This window comes from Quercus lobata, chromosome 3 (assembly GCF_001633185.2).
Source record: "Quercus lobata isolate SW786 chromosome 3, ValleyOak3.0 Primary Assembly, whole genome shotgun sequence".
Lineage (NCBI taxonomy): Eukaryota > Viridiplantae > Streptophyta > Magnoliopsida > Fagales > Fagaceae > Quercus > Quercus lobata.
In genome coordinates, this window is record NC_044906.1 from 38381899 (window position 1) to 38397691 (window position 15793).

General features: G+C 40.7%; 2 protein-coding genes across 2 annotated transcripts; both read right to left on the minus strand.

The window, feature by feature from the left end:
* Positions 1-10102: 10102 nt before the first annotated feature.
* LOC115980858 lies at positions 10103-11320 on the minus strand. The gene has a single exon (XM_031103066.1). The coding sequence runs from the start codon at positions 11318-11320 to the stop codon at positions 10103-10105; it is 1218 nt and encodes a 405-aa protein (XP_030958926.1).
* Positions 11321-12928: 1608 nt separating this feature from the next.
* LOC115980859 lies at positions 12929-13846 on the minus strand. Its single transcript, XM_031103067.1, has one exon. The coding sequence runs from the start codon at positions 13844-13846 to the stop codon at positions 12929-12931; it is 918 nt and encodes a 305-aa protein (XP_030958927.1).
* Positions 13847-15793: the final 1947 nt, after the last annotated feature.

Here is a 15793-nt window from a genome sequence, read left to right on the forward strand (position 1 = left end):
AAATCATCAATATTCCATTCATAAAGCTTATCAGTAGAAACAGAAAACTGTGTTTGAAAAGATCTCTCTTCAAACTGCATATCAGGAGGAGTGGGTTTTGAACACTAGTTTTTAGTAAAAGACATGAGTTTGGAGTTTCCAACAAATTTTTTAATTTATGGGAAATCATCACCAAAGATTCTTTTTGCAGAAACAGAAGAAACAGTATCAGAATCTGTATTTTCTTCAGAAACAATCTCTTTTTTGGAAATAGTTCGAGCAGCTGAAGTACTTGTAGAAATACCCTCAGTTTTAACTTTTAAATCAGAAAGCATTTTTTCAACAATTTCAAGAGTCTTGGACTGAAAAGTTTTAAACATAACTTTTTCTCTTTGACTGGGTAAATCAATCAAAGGTTTCTTAGTTTTAACAGAAACAAATTTTTCAGAAACAGGTTTTTCAACAATTTTTTCTTCAATACGGTCAAGCTGTTGACCAATAATATGCAAAGATTGATTAGTAAAATTGTTTTGTTCAATAAGACTAACAATAGGAGTTTTATCATCAGCAATTTTGAAAGGGGAGGCCTTCACTTCCTCTTTTGTCACTTCATCTTTCTTCTTAGTTATCAAAATTGATTCAAGAGGAGGATGACTAGACCTAATAATGGTTTTATCTATTTTAAAAAAATTTGATTTCTTTATCACATTTAAATGTTGTTTTGAAACCTCATCTTTTGAAACATAATGGTTTTCAAGAAAATCAAAAAACAAAATATGTTTTTTCAATTGATTCATCTTTTCCAACCACTTTATTTTAACATGGTCTTTTTCAGACTGAGCAAAATTATTTTGGAAATATTTTCTTTTGGTTCGGTTTTTTGCAAGCATAAATTCATCATACAAAGAAACCAAATCAACTTCAAAGTGTTCATCCAAAATAGTCAAAACTCGTAATTGATTTTGGTAAAGAGGAGGATTTTCAATAGGGGGAGAATCAAAGTCAGATGGAGTAACAGAAACAGAGTCTTCCTCATCTTCATTAGCAGTTCTGCTAAATGGAGAGGAAGTTTCAGGTTTAGTAGAATAGTAAACAGAGCTAATTTAAGATTTATCACTTGAAATACCTTTTAGCTTTAAATCAGAGGATTTTTCCAAATTCTTTTTCAAAAAATCATTGATCTCTTGATCTCTTTTTGAAATATTTTCAGATCCAGCAAAGGAATGTCTTCTTTTGTTGATCCTCAAAGGTGGATTGTTTTGAAAACTTATTTTAATAGTACCATCAAGATATTGTTGAATATGGGTGAGATCAAGTTCATCAAAAACAGGTTTAGCAGGAGGGGCTTCTTGTTCCAACAACCAATCATTAGGAAGTTTAACATCTTGCCATTGAATCATTTTTGGAACTTGAATTTTAGCATCAGGGGTTGAACACTGAATTAACATGTTTTTACCCGAAGGTTCTCTAGGAATCTTAGCACATGGATTCATTTGAGTACCCATTAGTCTATAATAAATGCGATAAATCAAAGCAAAAGGCTTACTTCCTTCTTCCATGTGATAACCAGATGAAGCAATATTCAATGTCAATGCTTTAACAATATTAGGATCATCTAAAGCAAGAGTAAGATCAGGATAACAGTTGAAATAAACAGGACCATCATACATAGAAGCAGTAATCATACCAAGAATGTTATCTTTAAAAATCTTAAATCTAGCATCTCTTAAACACATGAGAACAGAAGCATTAATACCCTTTTAGGTAAGTGGTTTAATAGCAACTTGAACCATATCAATATGCAAATAACTGAATTTTTTAGCAGCAAGGCAGTCATTAATATTCCTTTTAGTGAACAAATAGCATTTTTCATGAACTTTAGAAATGGAGAAAATTTGTACAATAGTTCTAGCTTTGTAAGCCGAATGAAAAGTACTTTCAACAAAACTTGTTTTATAAACAGTTTTAGTATCAACTTTAGGAATATTCCAATTACGAAAATCAGGGATCAACTCATTATCATCAATAGTGTGATCTTCTTCATTTACAATATCAGGAGGACAACTAGTCCTGGAGCTGATAGAGGAGTTGGATCTCCACAACCTATCCATACTATCCTAGGTTCAACACTCAGTTATCATGTTTTTCTCACAACCGTTGCATTTCGTAACACATACCCTAACCGACCTTATACCTCTCATGCCCTACATGCCCTCTCTTGGCTCAAATGGGCCTTACAGTTAGGTTCTAGGAATTCACTTTACGACTAGGTTGGCACCAATGACGGTAAGAAGGGAACACAACAACGGAGTACCAAAGTTTCGGGTAGACACGGACAAGAGACAAAGACACAACCACACTATTACCGGCCAGAAAAGAGTGGCTTTGAAAGGTATAAATGGCAAATAAGAAGCTGTGAAAGGTATGCAAACATGACGTTGTAATTTTTATAATTTTGTACTTATAAAATGACAAGTAATGTAACATGAACGTATTAGAAAGTTTAGGGGCTGAGAACGTATTAGAAAGTTTAGGGGCTGAGAACCTTAATAGGGCGCATTCATGATAATTGGTAATGGTCCATATGGATTGAGGGGAAGGGAGGGAGTAGTCCGAGTAGAGTAGATTTGACCTAAAATTGGTCTATTTTTAGCCAATTCTATTATACTCCCCTCCACTCTCTCTCCTTTCCCCCCAATCCAAAGGGGCCCTAAATGAATGTGGTGAGACATGAGTAAAATCAATTTTAGAAACTTCTTGTGAAGAGATTTGGCAAAATATTGGTTCTCAGCAAGTTTGTTATCATTTTCTTGTGGCTATAGTGTTGGAGAGAGATAATTTGGCAAAATAAAAATAAAATTTAGTGGTAATTTGACAAAGCAAATTCCGAAATAAGATAGGAAGGCAAAACTAGCTATTAGATGCAGTTACTCCATTTTGAGGTTATTTTCAGTCAGTTTGCGTGCAATTGTTTGGTTTGAAAGGTTTGGTGAACACTCCTATTTACTGTCCAATTGTTCAATCTTTAACTCTTCTTTTATTTTGAAAAAAAAAAAAAAAAAAGAGAAAAAGTCCCAAATTCACTTGCCTAAAGTCCCAGAAAAAGCCCAATCGGTTCATTCTTTTTATTTTTTATAAACTAGCAAAAGCAACTAATAAAACAATGATATCAAAAATTGAAGTCATATTATTAGATGGGTAATGGTTAGCTCTAGTGCTCTAGTGCACTGGAATCGACATGATGTGGACACAAGATAAAATTGAACACATGTCTGTATCATGTCTGTATCGTGTTAGCTCCTGTACACTAGAGCTAACTTGTGTCCTTATTATATAGGTTGCAGCAACCATACTCTTTTTTCAAGTTTGAACTGACATGTAGTGTGCAAACATGGAATATATGAAACAACTTATTGACAGAAAAAGCAAAGCTCCAAATATGTTTAGAATTATCTTGCTCCAACTTATTAGGTATTAATTGAAGAGACTATTTATACATGGTTTTAGTCAATTTTTTTTTCAATGAGTTGTGTAACTTATTTAAATAATAGACATAAATAGTGTTATAATTTGTCATGTAATGATTTGAAAAGGATAACTCAAAAATTTGTCCTTGTCGATATAGATGGTGAAAATCTCTCATTATTTTCATCTCTCACAAAAGCCGAGTAATTTGGCTGCATAAAGTAGTTCTAGGACAACTTTTTTTTACTACAACTTTGACACAATATAATTTTGATGTGGTAGACTGTGAGTGACTGTTTATCACTTTCACATAAACTAGCCATTTTTTTCCACTATTCATACTTTGTCATATTACAATTGTGACAAAAAAAAAAAAGTTTTCTGAGTGGATATTATTCAAACATGAGTTTATGGGCAACTATATAATATGTATATTATTCAAACATGAGTTTATGGGCACTATATGACATGGGGAGTTTTTTTGGAGGAAACGAGGACAGAGAAAAAAGTTGTATGGTAGAAGTTTTATTTATTTATTAGAATTGTATGGTAGGTATGGTAGAAGTTGGGAAAGGTACGTGAACTTGATGCGGTAATTATTATTATAACTAAGTCTTTATATTTATGAAATGAAAACTCACGTGACATATATTAGAAAGTTTAGGGGTTGAGAACCTTAATGGAATTCAGGTGACATATATTTGTCCTTGTCGATACAGATGGTGAAAATCTCTCATACTTTCATCTCTCACAAAAGCTGAGTAATTTGGCTGGATAAAGTAGTTCTAGGACAACTTTTTTTTTACAACTTAGACACAATATAATTTTGATGTAATAGACTGTAAGTGACCGTTTATCACTTTCACATAAATTGGTTATTTTTTTCTACCATTCACACTTTGTCATATTACAATTGTGACAAAAAAAAAAAAAAAAAGTTTCCTGAGTGGATATTATTCAAACATGAGTTTATGGGCAACTATATAATATGTATATTATTCAAACATGAGTTTATGGGCACTATATGATATGGGAAGTTTTTTTTTTGGAGGAAAAGAGGACAGAGAAAAAAATTGTATGGTAGAAGTTTTTGTTGTATTTTATTTTTTATGAGAATTGTATGGTAGGTATGGTAGAAGTTGGGAAAGGTACGTGAACATGATGCAGTCATTATTATTGTAGGGACAAGATTTGGAGCCCAAGCCCAGACTTTATGGAATCTTGGTCCAAAGAGCCTAATACAATGAATTTTGTAGAGTATGGGTTAAAGACCTAGGTTAAAATGAGTTAAACAACGGCTTGCATGAGATTTAGGAGTAACCAAACACGAATAAAAACTATCATGGTCAAAGGACTTTCTGTCTGAGGAGACTAGAATTTTACTTATGATTACAGATCACCACCTTAGGGTTCTTTTGCATGCTCTCGTCCTCTCTCCTCTTTTTCACCTCCTCCCTTTTTTATGGGAGCTTTTCTATATTATATAGGCTATCTCTGATCATCTTGACCTGACACTTGTTGATCACCTGGACCCTTACTTGAGCACCCATCCCATCAGACACCCCTTTCAGTCCTTTGTGAGTTGCGGTAGCCAAGGCAGCACTGTTCAGGGGTCTTCTCCACATTAATGCGGCCAGAAAAGCAGTTGTAATGTATTTAATGTGGTGGTAGTAGCTTTTCCTTAGATATTTTGAGTTTCCTTTCCTTTCACGTGTTCAGGGAGTGTGCTTCAACAGTTTGAATATACATTTGTTCCGGATTTGCCGTGTTCGAGGAGAAGTTCCTCCTTAGACTTTCTTTTCTTTGTCTCCCAATGATGAGGCTTGTAATGTAGATCACCTAAGTCATTTTTTTCTCCTCGGATTTTTTAGTGTCCTCAGACTAGGCCCAAGGCCCAATACATTACTTTGGGCCATGGCCCCCACAATAGCCCCTCAAACTCTGGTTTTTATCTCCATCCGAGAAGAAAAGCGGGGTTTTGATTTTTTAAGGGATAAGACCAATTAATTTTTGGTTCACATGTGTGGGAGTGGTTGCTTCTGACGCGTTTTGGATTACGAGGCACTATCAATTGCTCTAGGCAGCTTTATGTTCCCCACATCCAACGGCGAAGCGTGGATCCAACGGCTGATATTCCTCCTAGAATTTTGAGCGGGAGTAACTTTTCCCTTTCTCTCTTGCTATATAAAGCCTTGAGGAAACTCTTTTTGCCTTTCTTTTTTACGAACATCCAAGAACTCCTGAGAATTTCAGCATCCAGTCTTCATAAAACATTCCAGACTTTTGAATCTCCATAGCCATTCCTGTGAGAAGTGTTTCCTTAAGAAGATCTCTGAGAGCTTCAGAGATTATTGCACTGATACCCGTAAGTTCTCATTCTTTTACATTACCCTATTTTCATCTTGGCCTTCCTTCTCGACCCTTTAGTTCATCTAGATGGGTAAATTCAAGCGTTTAGTAGATACACCGGCCGCCATGGAGGCTTTTAGAGCTAGGTACCGCATCTCGCAGGGGGTGGTTTTGGAGTATTGTCCTTCGGATCGAGTACTAACCGATAGGGAGGTGGGTGAAGTCGTCATTCCCATGATTGCTTTTATAGAGGGAGGAATGATGCTTCCCATGCGTAGGATTATCCGGGATTATCTACTTAACCATAGGTTGACACCTTATCAGTGTGCCCCCAAACTATTTAGGGTCTTAGGCAACATAGATGCCCTGAACAAGCAGATGGGCTTAGGTCTCACATGGCACGACGTGGTTCACATGTACGAGTGCCACCATCTTGCCAAAATGGGGTACTACCTTAAATCTCGGTCCGAGATCGTTAGGCTAATCTCCTATCTTCCTAAGTCTAATAATGGTATGAAGGATGACTACCTTATTGCCTCGGGGGAGTGGAGCTACGGTCTTCATTGTTCAACTCGGGTAGGAGATCCAGGTGCTGTGCCTTTAGGATCAATCCTTTGGGAAGGGGATTTAACCCTTTAGTTTTATTCCCTTCGCTTGAAAATTCAAACTTTTTTTTTTAAATTTTTTTAGCGATCTGACTACAATTCCCTTCTTGGCTGTTTTGCAAATAGAGCCCACGTTGCTTCTCGGCTGAGCCATACAAACGTCCAAGTCTTGAACTACCTCCTGAGATCAGAGATCTTTGTTCACGAGGATGGGCAATTGCGTGCTACTCATTTGATCTTGGGTTACAAACCTTTGTCCCGCGCTTTCTTGGACGTCGGCCAATCAATAAGAGCCGGTAGCCTGAGGTTGTCTAGGATTGACGTGTTGAAGCCAGGATTGTTGGCCCGAAGGGACCTTCCGCCAGTTGTCTTGCCCGTCCTTTAGAATCCTCAACCAGCTGCACAGCCACCTCCACAAGACAATCCCAGAATTGCAGCATTTGTTGAAGAAGAGACTGAATCATCTCGTCTTTCTCTAGAGGAGGAGATAGATGAGTTCTATTTTGAGGAGGATATTCCAAAAGCTCCCCTGATCGAACTCTCGGACGCTGAGGGTGAGCCGGATAGAAACTCTGTAATTGGCGACCCTCCTCTCATTATTGCTTGCCTAGATGATTCTTCCAACGAAGAGGTGGACAACATGGCCTCGAACAAAGGCAACAAAAGTTTGCGGGAGTTGATGGCTGCTCGGGGTAAGGGGCAAACCTCGAAGGTGCCCACTAAGTCCCAGACTTCCTTCGACCTTCCTCCTGCTCCCCCACAGATCCCTGTTGATCTCGACCTGAAAGTCAATCCCGACCTGAAGAAGAAAAGGCCGGTCGAGTCCCTCGAGGAAGGCGAGGTAGGTCCTTACCATGGCGCAAAATAACAAAAAGTGACCCGAGAGCCTTGAGACAAAAGGGCTCCATCTGTGGAGAGTAGAGACGAGCTGGAACGGTTGAAGTGCGCATCCCACCATGCATTTGGAGCCCTCGGCTCGAGGTGGATGGAGCAGAAATTCCTTACAATGCCTCAGTCCGAGAGTACAATATAGGCCGAGCATGGTACATCGCTGAAGCCCTGGAGTAGCCCATGCTTCTTCCTAGGGACATGGAAGCTTACAGGCGCTTTTCACAGAGTGAACTCTTCTTGTCTCTGAAGAGGGATCTTGCGATGGTAAGGCAACTTATCCTCTTACGGGCAGGATTATTGAGTCATACTATATTCTAACTCATGTCATTTTGTCATTTTTGGGCAGATTACTCAGCAGGACTTTGTGGCCGAGGAGTGGTGTCGCGACAACCGCAAGTTGGCTGACGCTGAAGCCATTTCTCGTGCCGAGGTAGAGAAGACCCTAGGGACCCTCAAGCAGGAGCATCATGAGCCGGTCAAGAAGCTCAAGGAGGTGGAGACAGGCCGTAGGAACGCTGAGGCTAGCTTGAAAAACGCTGAGAAACAAGCTGAAGACCAACGCCAACTACTGCATGTGACTAAGATCAACCTTGCTACTGAATCTCAAAACTGCGTTGCAGAAAGCTAAGGAAGAGGTCTAGTTAGCCAAGAAAGCAGTTGAAGCCGAGAAGAGGGCTGCTTACTAGCTTGGAGTGGAGGAGACGAAAGCGAGGCTTACCGAGGAAGTGTCAGAAGTATGTAGAGACTACTGCAACATTTCATGGGCTCAGGCTCTTAATGCTGCGGGTGTCCCTATAGATTCTGCTATGAGCTTGCTAGAAAACGTCTTCTACCCTCCAGAGATCCAAGAGGTCCCTGCCGATGCCCCTGAAGCTTCTGAGCAGCCTGTGGCTATTCCTGATGCCATCCCCATAGTTGAAATTACCAGGGGCTTTGGTCAGGTCACCGTCCAAGGTGAGGATGCTGAGGGGGAGAAGGGTAAAGGTAAGGGCAAAGGGAAGAAGCCCTCCTCCAAGTCCAAGGATCCCTCTAAGGAGACTGTCACTGAGGCCGAGGGTCATGGGGTTGACCCAAAAGCCATGGATGTTCCTCCTCCTTAGCCAGAGTAAAAAGAAGATCCCTCTGCTGAGGTTTAGCACCTAGGGTTTTTATCTTTTTTTTTTTTTTTTTTTTTTTTTTTTGTATCATTTTAAATGGAAGTTGTACTGTATTTTTGTTTTTCAAAGACTTCTCATCCAAAAGTATTGTATTATGTCTGGTTATTAATAAAAATGTACTGTCTCTCATTCTTTATTTTTCTGCTTGACGTTGATGGGATTTTATTGTATTATTCCTAGTCAATATGACTGTTTCTTTAGTTGAAGTTTACAACGACATTTTGCTAATATAATCAAGTGAGAAGAGTAGGACTGTGCGATGAACTTTAAGCGGTAAAGGCTACCATGCAAGACTTTGGTTGTGTTCAAAACTGGATAGATGCCCTAATTTATTAATTTCCCCTAAGCCTGTGGTCCGAGGAGCCATGCAGGACTTAGGTTCTATTTAAAACTTGGATAGATGTCATAAGTTGTTAATTTCCCCTAAGCCTGTGGTCCAAGGAGTCATGCAGGACTTAGGTTCTATTTAAAACTTGATAAATGCTATAAGTTGTTAATTTCCCCTAAACCTGTGTTCCGAGGAGCCATGCATGACTTAAGTTCTGTTTAAAATTTGATAGATGCCATAAGTTGTTAATTTCCCCTAAGCCTGTGGTCCGAGGAGCCATGCAGGATTTAGGTTCTGTTTAAAACTTGATAGATAGAAATGAGCCGGAAAACACGCAGTTATCATGAAATGTAGTGTAGGTAAAGTAAAACCACTTTTATTAATAATAATATCTTCTTAGGTTATTTACATTCCATGGGCAGGGTACAGCTCTCTTATCTAAGTCTTCCAAATAATTTGAACCTATTCTTGCCACTGAAGTGATGCGGTATGGGCCTTCCTAGTTGGGTCCCAGTTTTCCCCAGGATGGGTTCACTATGTCTCCTGGCCCTAGTGGCCTCAGTTTTACATTGGCATTGTACCCCTGCTTGAGCTTTTGGTGGTTATAGGCCAGTTGGATCATTGCCTTTTCTCTTCTCTCTTCAATTAAGTCTAGACTTCTTTTTAGCAATTCATCGTTGTTACTTGGGGTAAAGGTGATGGTTTTTAATGTTGGAAAACTACTTTTCAAAGGGAGTATAGCCTCGGCCCTGTAAGTCATAGAAAAAGGAGTTTCTCTCGTTGACTGTCATGGTGTAGTTCCAAAGGTCCATAGGACGTGTGGCAGTTCTTCCACCCATCTTCCCTTTGCATCATCCAATCTCTTCTTTATCCCATTAACTATGACCTTATTTACAGTCTCGACTTGCCCATTTCCTTGTGGATAGGTCGGAGTGGAATATCGGTTCGTAATTCTCAGGTCGCAGCAGTGTTTCCTGAAGGTCTTACTATCAAATTGAAGGGCTGTTATCCGAGATGAGGGTACGAGAAATTTCGAAGAGTGTAATGATATTTTTCTAGACGAATTTCTTTGCATCCACATCCTTGATGTTGGCTAGAGGTTCAGTTTCGACTCATTTAGTGAAGTAATCTGTGCCGACCATCAAATATCGCTTGTTTCCTGTTGCTTTCGGGAAAGGGCCCACAATATCCAGACCTCATTGAACGAACAACCAAGGACCGAAGAGGGGATCAAGGACCCCTTCTGGTTGGTGGATATTTGGGGCAAACCTTTGACATTGGTCACACTTCTTGACATATTCTTGGGCCTCTTTCTACATGCTCGGCCACTAGTACTCTTGAGTGAGGGCTTTGTGTGCCAGAGACCTTCCTCCTATGTGACTATCACAAATTCCCTTATGCAATTCTTCGAGTAACATCTCTAATGCTTCTGGATGCACGCATAATAGATATGGCCCTGAATAGGAGTGCTTGTACAGCTTATGATCCCCTGACAACCAGAACCGATGAGCTTTTCTTCGTATCTTCTCGGCTTCCAATTTTTCTTTGGGCAATACATCATCCTTGAGAAAGCTTACTAGGGGATTCATCCAGCTCGGACTCATTCTGACTTGATGGATTTGAACCATGTCCTTTTTGATTGCACCTGCCTTACACAAATCCTCGACGAGGATGATTCGGAGTAGACCTTGCTCTGAGGACGTGGTAAGAGTGGCTGAATCCGTATGTGTGTTCTCACTTCTAGAGACGTGCGTCAAGTTGAAAAATTCAAAGTCAGACTGCAAGCACTTGACTTGTCCAAGGTATTCCTGTATTCTTATGTCCCTAGCTTCCAACTCGCCCTTCACCTGGCCTATAACCAATCTGGAATCCGAGAACAACTCTAAGGCCTTTCCCCCCATTTTCTGCACCATGACCATACCTTTTAATAAAGCCTCATACTCGGCTTCGTTGTTTGTAGCCGAGAACCCTAGTCTCAATGACTTTTCGATGGTAATCATCTGGGGGGATATTAGAACTAGCCCTACCTCGGATCCACTTTGGTTTGCCGTACCATCAACATAGACTTTCCACCATGAGGCTCTTTGTGTAGAGATTGTGCTAACCGATTTTCCATCTATGTTTTCCTCCTCTATTACTGCTTCTATTGGGGGTTCAGTAAATTCGGCTATTAAATCAGTGAGAACTTGGCCCTTGATAGAGGTCTGAGGCATGTATTTAATATCGAAAGTCCCTAGGAGCGTGCTCCACATGGCAATTCTTCTTGTGTAATCGGCGCCCCGGAGCACCAACCTAAGGGGAAGTTGAGTCAGGATAACGACCGTGTGTGCCTGGAAGTAGTGGGGGAGTTTCCGTGTAGCATGCACCACTGAAAGAAATGCCTTCTCTAATGGTAAGTAACACACCTCGGCCTCATGTAACGATTTACTTACATAGTAAACCAGCCGTTGCACGCCATTGTCAACTCGTATTAACACCAAGCTCACAGTGTGAGGGGCCACCGCTATGTAGGCGAACATAATTTCGTCGGCCTCAAGGCTAGACATGATGGGCGGTCGCGATAGGTATTCTTTAAGTTGCTAGAAGGCTAAGGCATAGTTCTTGGACTATTCAAATCCTTTCCACTTGTTCATCAGGAGGTAGAAAGGATGGCATCGGTCTGCAGATCGGGAAATAAACCGATTCAATGCCGCGATCATTCCAGTGAGTTTCTGGACTTCCTTTGGGTTCCAAGGAGCTTGTAAGTTATGAATTGCTTTGATTTGTTCTGGGCTCACCTCTATTCCCCTGTGAGTTACCATATAGCCTAAAAATTTGCCGGACCCGACACCAAATGAGCATTTAGAGGCATTGAGCAGTTTGTGTTTTCTTCAGACGCCAAAGATGACCTCGAGATCTCTCACATGCTCGGATACCACTTTACTCTTTACTACTCTATCGTCTATGTAGACTTCAATACTCTTGCCTAGTTGTGGTTCAAACATTCTGGTCATCATCCTTTGATAGGTAGACCCTGTATTCTTTAAACCGAAAGGCATTACTTTGTAATGGTAATTTTCGACGGGGGTCATGAATGCTGTTTTTTCTTGATCTTTTGGGGCCAGTGGTATTTGATGATAACCCTGAAAGGCATCTAGGAAGCTCATTCGAGGGTGGCCTACAGTTGCGTCTACTAATCGGTTTATCCGAGGCATTGGGAATGGGTCTTTCGGGCACGCCTTGTTCAGGTCTGTAAAATCTATGCAGACTCGCCATTTCCCAGTCTTCTTTTTTACCACCACTGTATTTGCCAACCACTCGGGGTAAAAGACTTCTTTGATAGCCCCTGCCCTCTTTAATTTTGTCACTTCATCCTTAACAGCGTCGGCATGCTCTTTTGACGGGTGTCGGGGTGGTTGCTTTTTGGGAATAGAGGATAGGTTAACATTTAGGTAGTGGCAAATGAGATTCGGATCAACCCTTGGGGCATCGTAGGCGTCCCATGCGAATACGTCAACATTTTCTCCCAGAAACCTAATCAATTCCTCTTTCTCTCAGAGGGGTAGTTCCAAGCCGACTTAAAAGAATCTCTCTAGGTCGTTGTCAACCGTAGCCCTTTTTAGACTCTCACATTTTATCTCCTCGGTTGGCTCATTGACAGGTATTGTTGAGGTTGCTAATTGCTATAAGTTCTTTCTTACAGGGGTCGAGGGTTTTGCGTTAGATTGGCGTGAGATGGTAGCCATCATGCATTGTCTAGCCATGGTTTGATTTCCTATAATCTGCTCTACTCTGCCCTCTAATGGGTATTTTATCTTCTGGTGAAGTGTAGAAGAAATGGCTCCCAGGGCGTGGAGCCAAGGTCTGGCCACTATGGCTGTGTACGGTGAGTAGGCGTCGACCATGATAAAATCCACCTCCACCATGTCTGATCTGGTCTGTAGAGGCAGTCTGATTTGTCCCCTCAATGTGACAATTTTCCCTTTAAAACTTACCAAAAGGGAATCATATGCCATTAGGTCCTCGGGCTTTAGGTTCAACCCTTTGTACAGATCAGGGTACATTACTTCCACAGCACTGCCTTGGTCCACTAGTACTCTTTTCACATCAAACCCACCAATCGTAAGTGTAACTACCAAAGCATCATCATGGGGTTAGATGGTTCCAATCTTATCCTAGTCCGAGAATCCCAGCACAGGCGAGGTCCCCTTCTTAGACCTTTTGGATTCCCTATCATTGTCCTCGGTGGAGAGTCGAGCCACAGACATTACCCTGAAGGGAAAAGAGCCGGTTCTCCTCGGAGTGGCAAGGATGACATTTATCATACCCATGGGAGGTCTTAAAGATATGTCTCTTTGGGGTTCTTTGTCTACCTGACCCAGATGACCGCTAGAAGGGTGTAAGAGGTGCTGTAACTTTCCTTCTCGGACCAATTGATTCAGGTGGTTCCATAGATTCCTGTAGTCTTCAGTGGTATGCCCGTGGTCTTGGTGGTACTGATAATACAGACTCTGGTTGCGTTTTGAGGAGTCTTCGGCCATTTTATTCGGCCACTTGAAGAAAGGCTCATTCTTGACTTTCTCCAAAACCTGTTGTACTGGCTCTCTGAATACGATGTTGACTGCTTGTGTGTTGATTGGTCCAGATTGTCCTGCAAAATCTCTTCTCGGATGGTTACTGTTGTATTGTTTCGACCTGAAATCATTCCTCTTGTGAGGGATGATCTTCTCCTTTCCTTTCCCTTGTAGTTGGTCCTTTTCCACCCTTTTGTATTTGTCAATCCTGTCCATAAGTTGACGAACGCTGATAACAGGCTTACCAGTTAGGGACTTCCTTAAACAATGCTTGGTGGGGAGACCACTCTTAAATGTGCTGATGGCTATGTTGTCGTAGTTATCATCCATCTCGTTGTACATTTCCCAATATCTATCCGAATATGCCTTTAAAGTTTCCCCTTCGTGCATGGATAATGACAACAACAAACTCAGAGGCCGAGGAACCTTGTTGTTCGTAATAAAACGAGAGCCAAAGGCTTGGGTGAGCTGCTTGTAGGAATCTATGGAGTTCGTCTTCAAACTGTTGAACCACCTCATCGCCACGGGTCCTAGACTGGACGGGAAAACTTTGCACATCGAAGCCTTATTTCAAGAATGGATAGCCATTCTTTGGTTAAACTGTCTCACATGCTCCATAGGGTCTGTTCGACCATTATAAATGGTGAACGTAGGCTGGTGGAAACGCCGTGGCAGTCTAGCCCCTTCTATCCTGTGAGTGAAGGGTGACTTGGAGATCTGATCTAGAGTTTTATTCATGGCATCATTACCCAGACCCTTACTAGACGGTCTCTTGTGTCTCCGTTCATGACGCTGCTCTTTTTCATAGGAGAAGGTTTCACTTGGGGGAGTTCTTGGTCTCCACCTGTAACTGACATCCTCTTCCTCATTAGAGGATATGTCGGAGCTAGAAGGGGACCGCTTTTACTGTGCATGGCACAACCTCTTTTTTAGGTCGTCTATCTCTCGCTACATGGCCTGACAGTTATTTTGTCTTTGGGATATGCAACTACCTACTTGGGAGTGGCTTTGGCTCGTCTGAGTAGTATGCACACTTCCCTCTCGGTTCCTTTCATTGTCCAGATTTGGCTCAGGGTTAGAAGGATTACTTTGCTGCTGAGGCCCAATGGGTTCTGTCCGCTGGGGGTCGGTTTGGCGTGAGTTTTCTTGGTGTGGACCTGATCCTCCATGTTTAGCCATCGTACTCACTAACACCCGAGTTCTTCCTATAGACGGTGCCAATTGTAGGGACAAGATTTGGAGCCCAAGCCTAGACTTTATGGAATCTTGGTCTAAAGAGCCCAATACAATGAATTTTGTAGAGTATGGGTCAAAGAACTAGGTTAAAATGAGTTAAACAACGGCTTGCATGAGATTTAGGAGTAACTAAACACGAATAAAAACTATCATGGTCAAAGGACTTTCTGTCCGAGGAGACTAGAATTTTACTTATGATTACAGATCACCACCTTAGGGTTCTTTTGCATGCTCTCGTCCTCTCTCCTCTTTTTCACCTCCTCCCTTTTTTATGGGAGTTTTTCTATATTATATAGGCTATCTTTGATCATCTGGATCTTACACTTGTTGATCACTTGGACCTCTACTTGAGCACTCATCCCATCAGACACCCCTTTTAGTCCTTTGTGAGTTGCGGCAACCAAGGCAGCACTGTTCAGGAGTCTTCTCTACATTAATGTGGCCAAAAAAGCAGTTGTAATGTATTTAATATGGTGGTGGTAGCTTTTCCTTAGATATTTTGAGTTTTCTTTCCTTTCACGTGTTTAGGGAGTGTGCTTCAACAGTTTGAATATACATTTGCTCTGGATTTGCCGTGTCCGAGGAGAAGTTCCTCCTCGGACTTTCTTTTCTTTGTCTCCCAATGATGAGGCTTGTAACGTAAATCACCTAAGTCATGTTTGTCTCCTCGGATTTGTTAGTGTCCTCAGACTAGGCCCAAGGCCCAATACATTACTTTGGGCCATGGCCCCCACAGTTATTATAACTAAGTCTTTATATTTATGAAATGAAAACTCACGTGACATATATTAGAAAGTTTAGGGGTTGAGAACCTTAATGGAATTCATTATGATAGGTAAATGCATGAAAAATTAGAAAAAATGGAATTTATTAGGAAGTTCTTTGAAATATACTATAAGATATAGAAAAAATGGAAAATTAACGGTCGAAGAATTTCAACATTCAAAATCTTTAATAAAAAAATTAAGAGAAAAAAAAAAAGAAGAAGGAAGAAAAGCAAATGTTTCTATGCAGGGGGCGGAAATACATGGTTGGACACCCCCCCCCCCCCCCCCAAAATTTGTAAAATATATTATTATATATAGATATTTAAAATTTTAATAATTAATCTACAAAATTGGGACTTGGCCCTTTCAAATATTTGAGTTAGTCCAATGATACTCTTATAAAAATTGTCCAATTGGTATAATAATTATGGAGAATGTTTTTTTTTTCCTCCTAACATTTATT

Excerpts from the sequence above, each read along its gene's own strand:
- LOC115980858 (XM_031103066.1), bottom strand. The coding sequence starts at position 11,320 with ATGTCTAGCCTTGAGGCCGACGAAATTATGTTCGCCTACATAGCGGTG.
- LOC115980859 (XM_031103067.1), bottom strand. The coding sequence starts at position 13,846 with ATGAGGTGGTTCAACAGTTTGAAGACGAACTCCATAGATTCCTACAAG.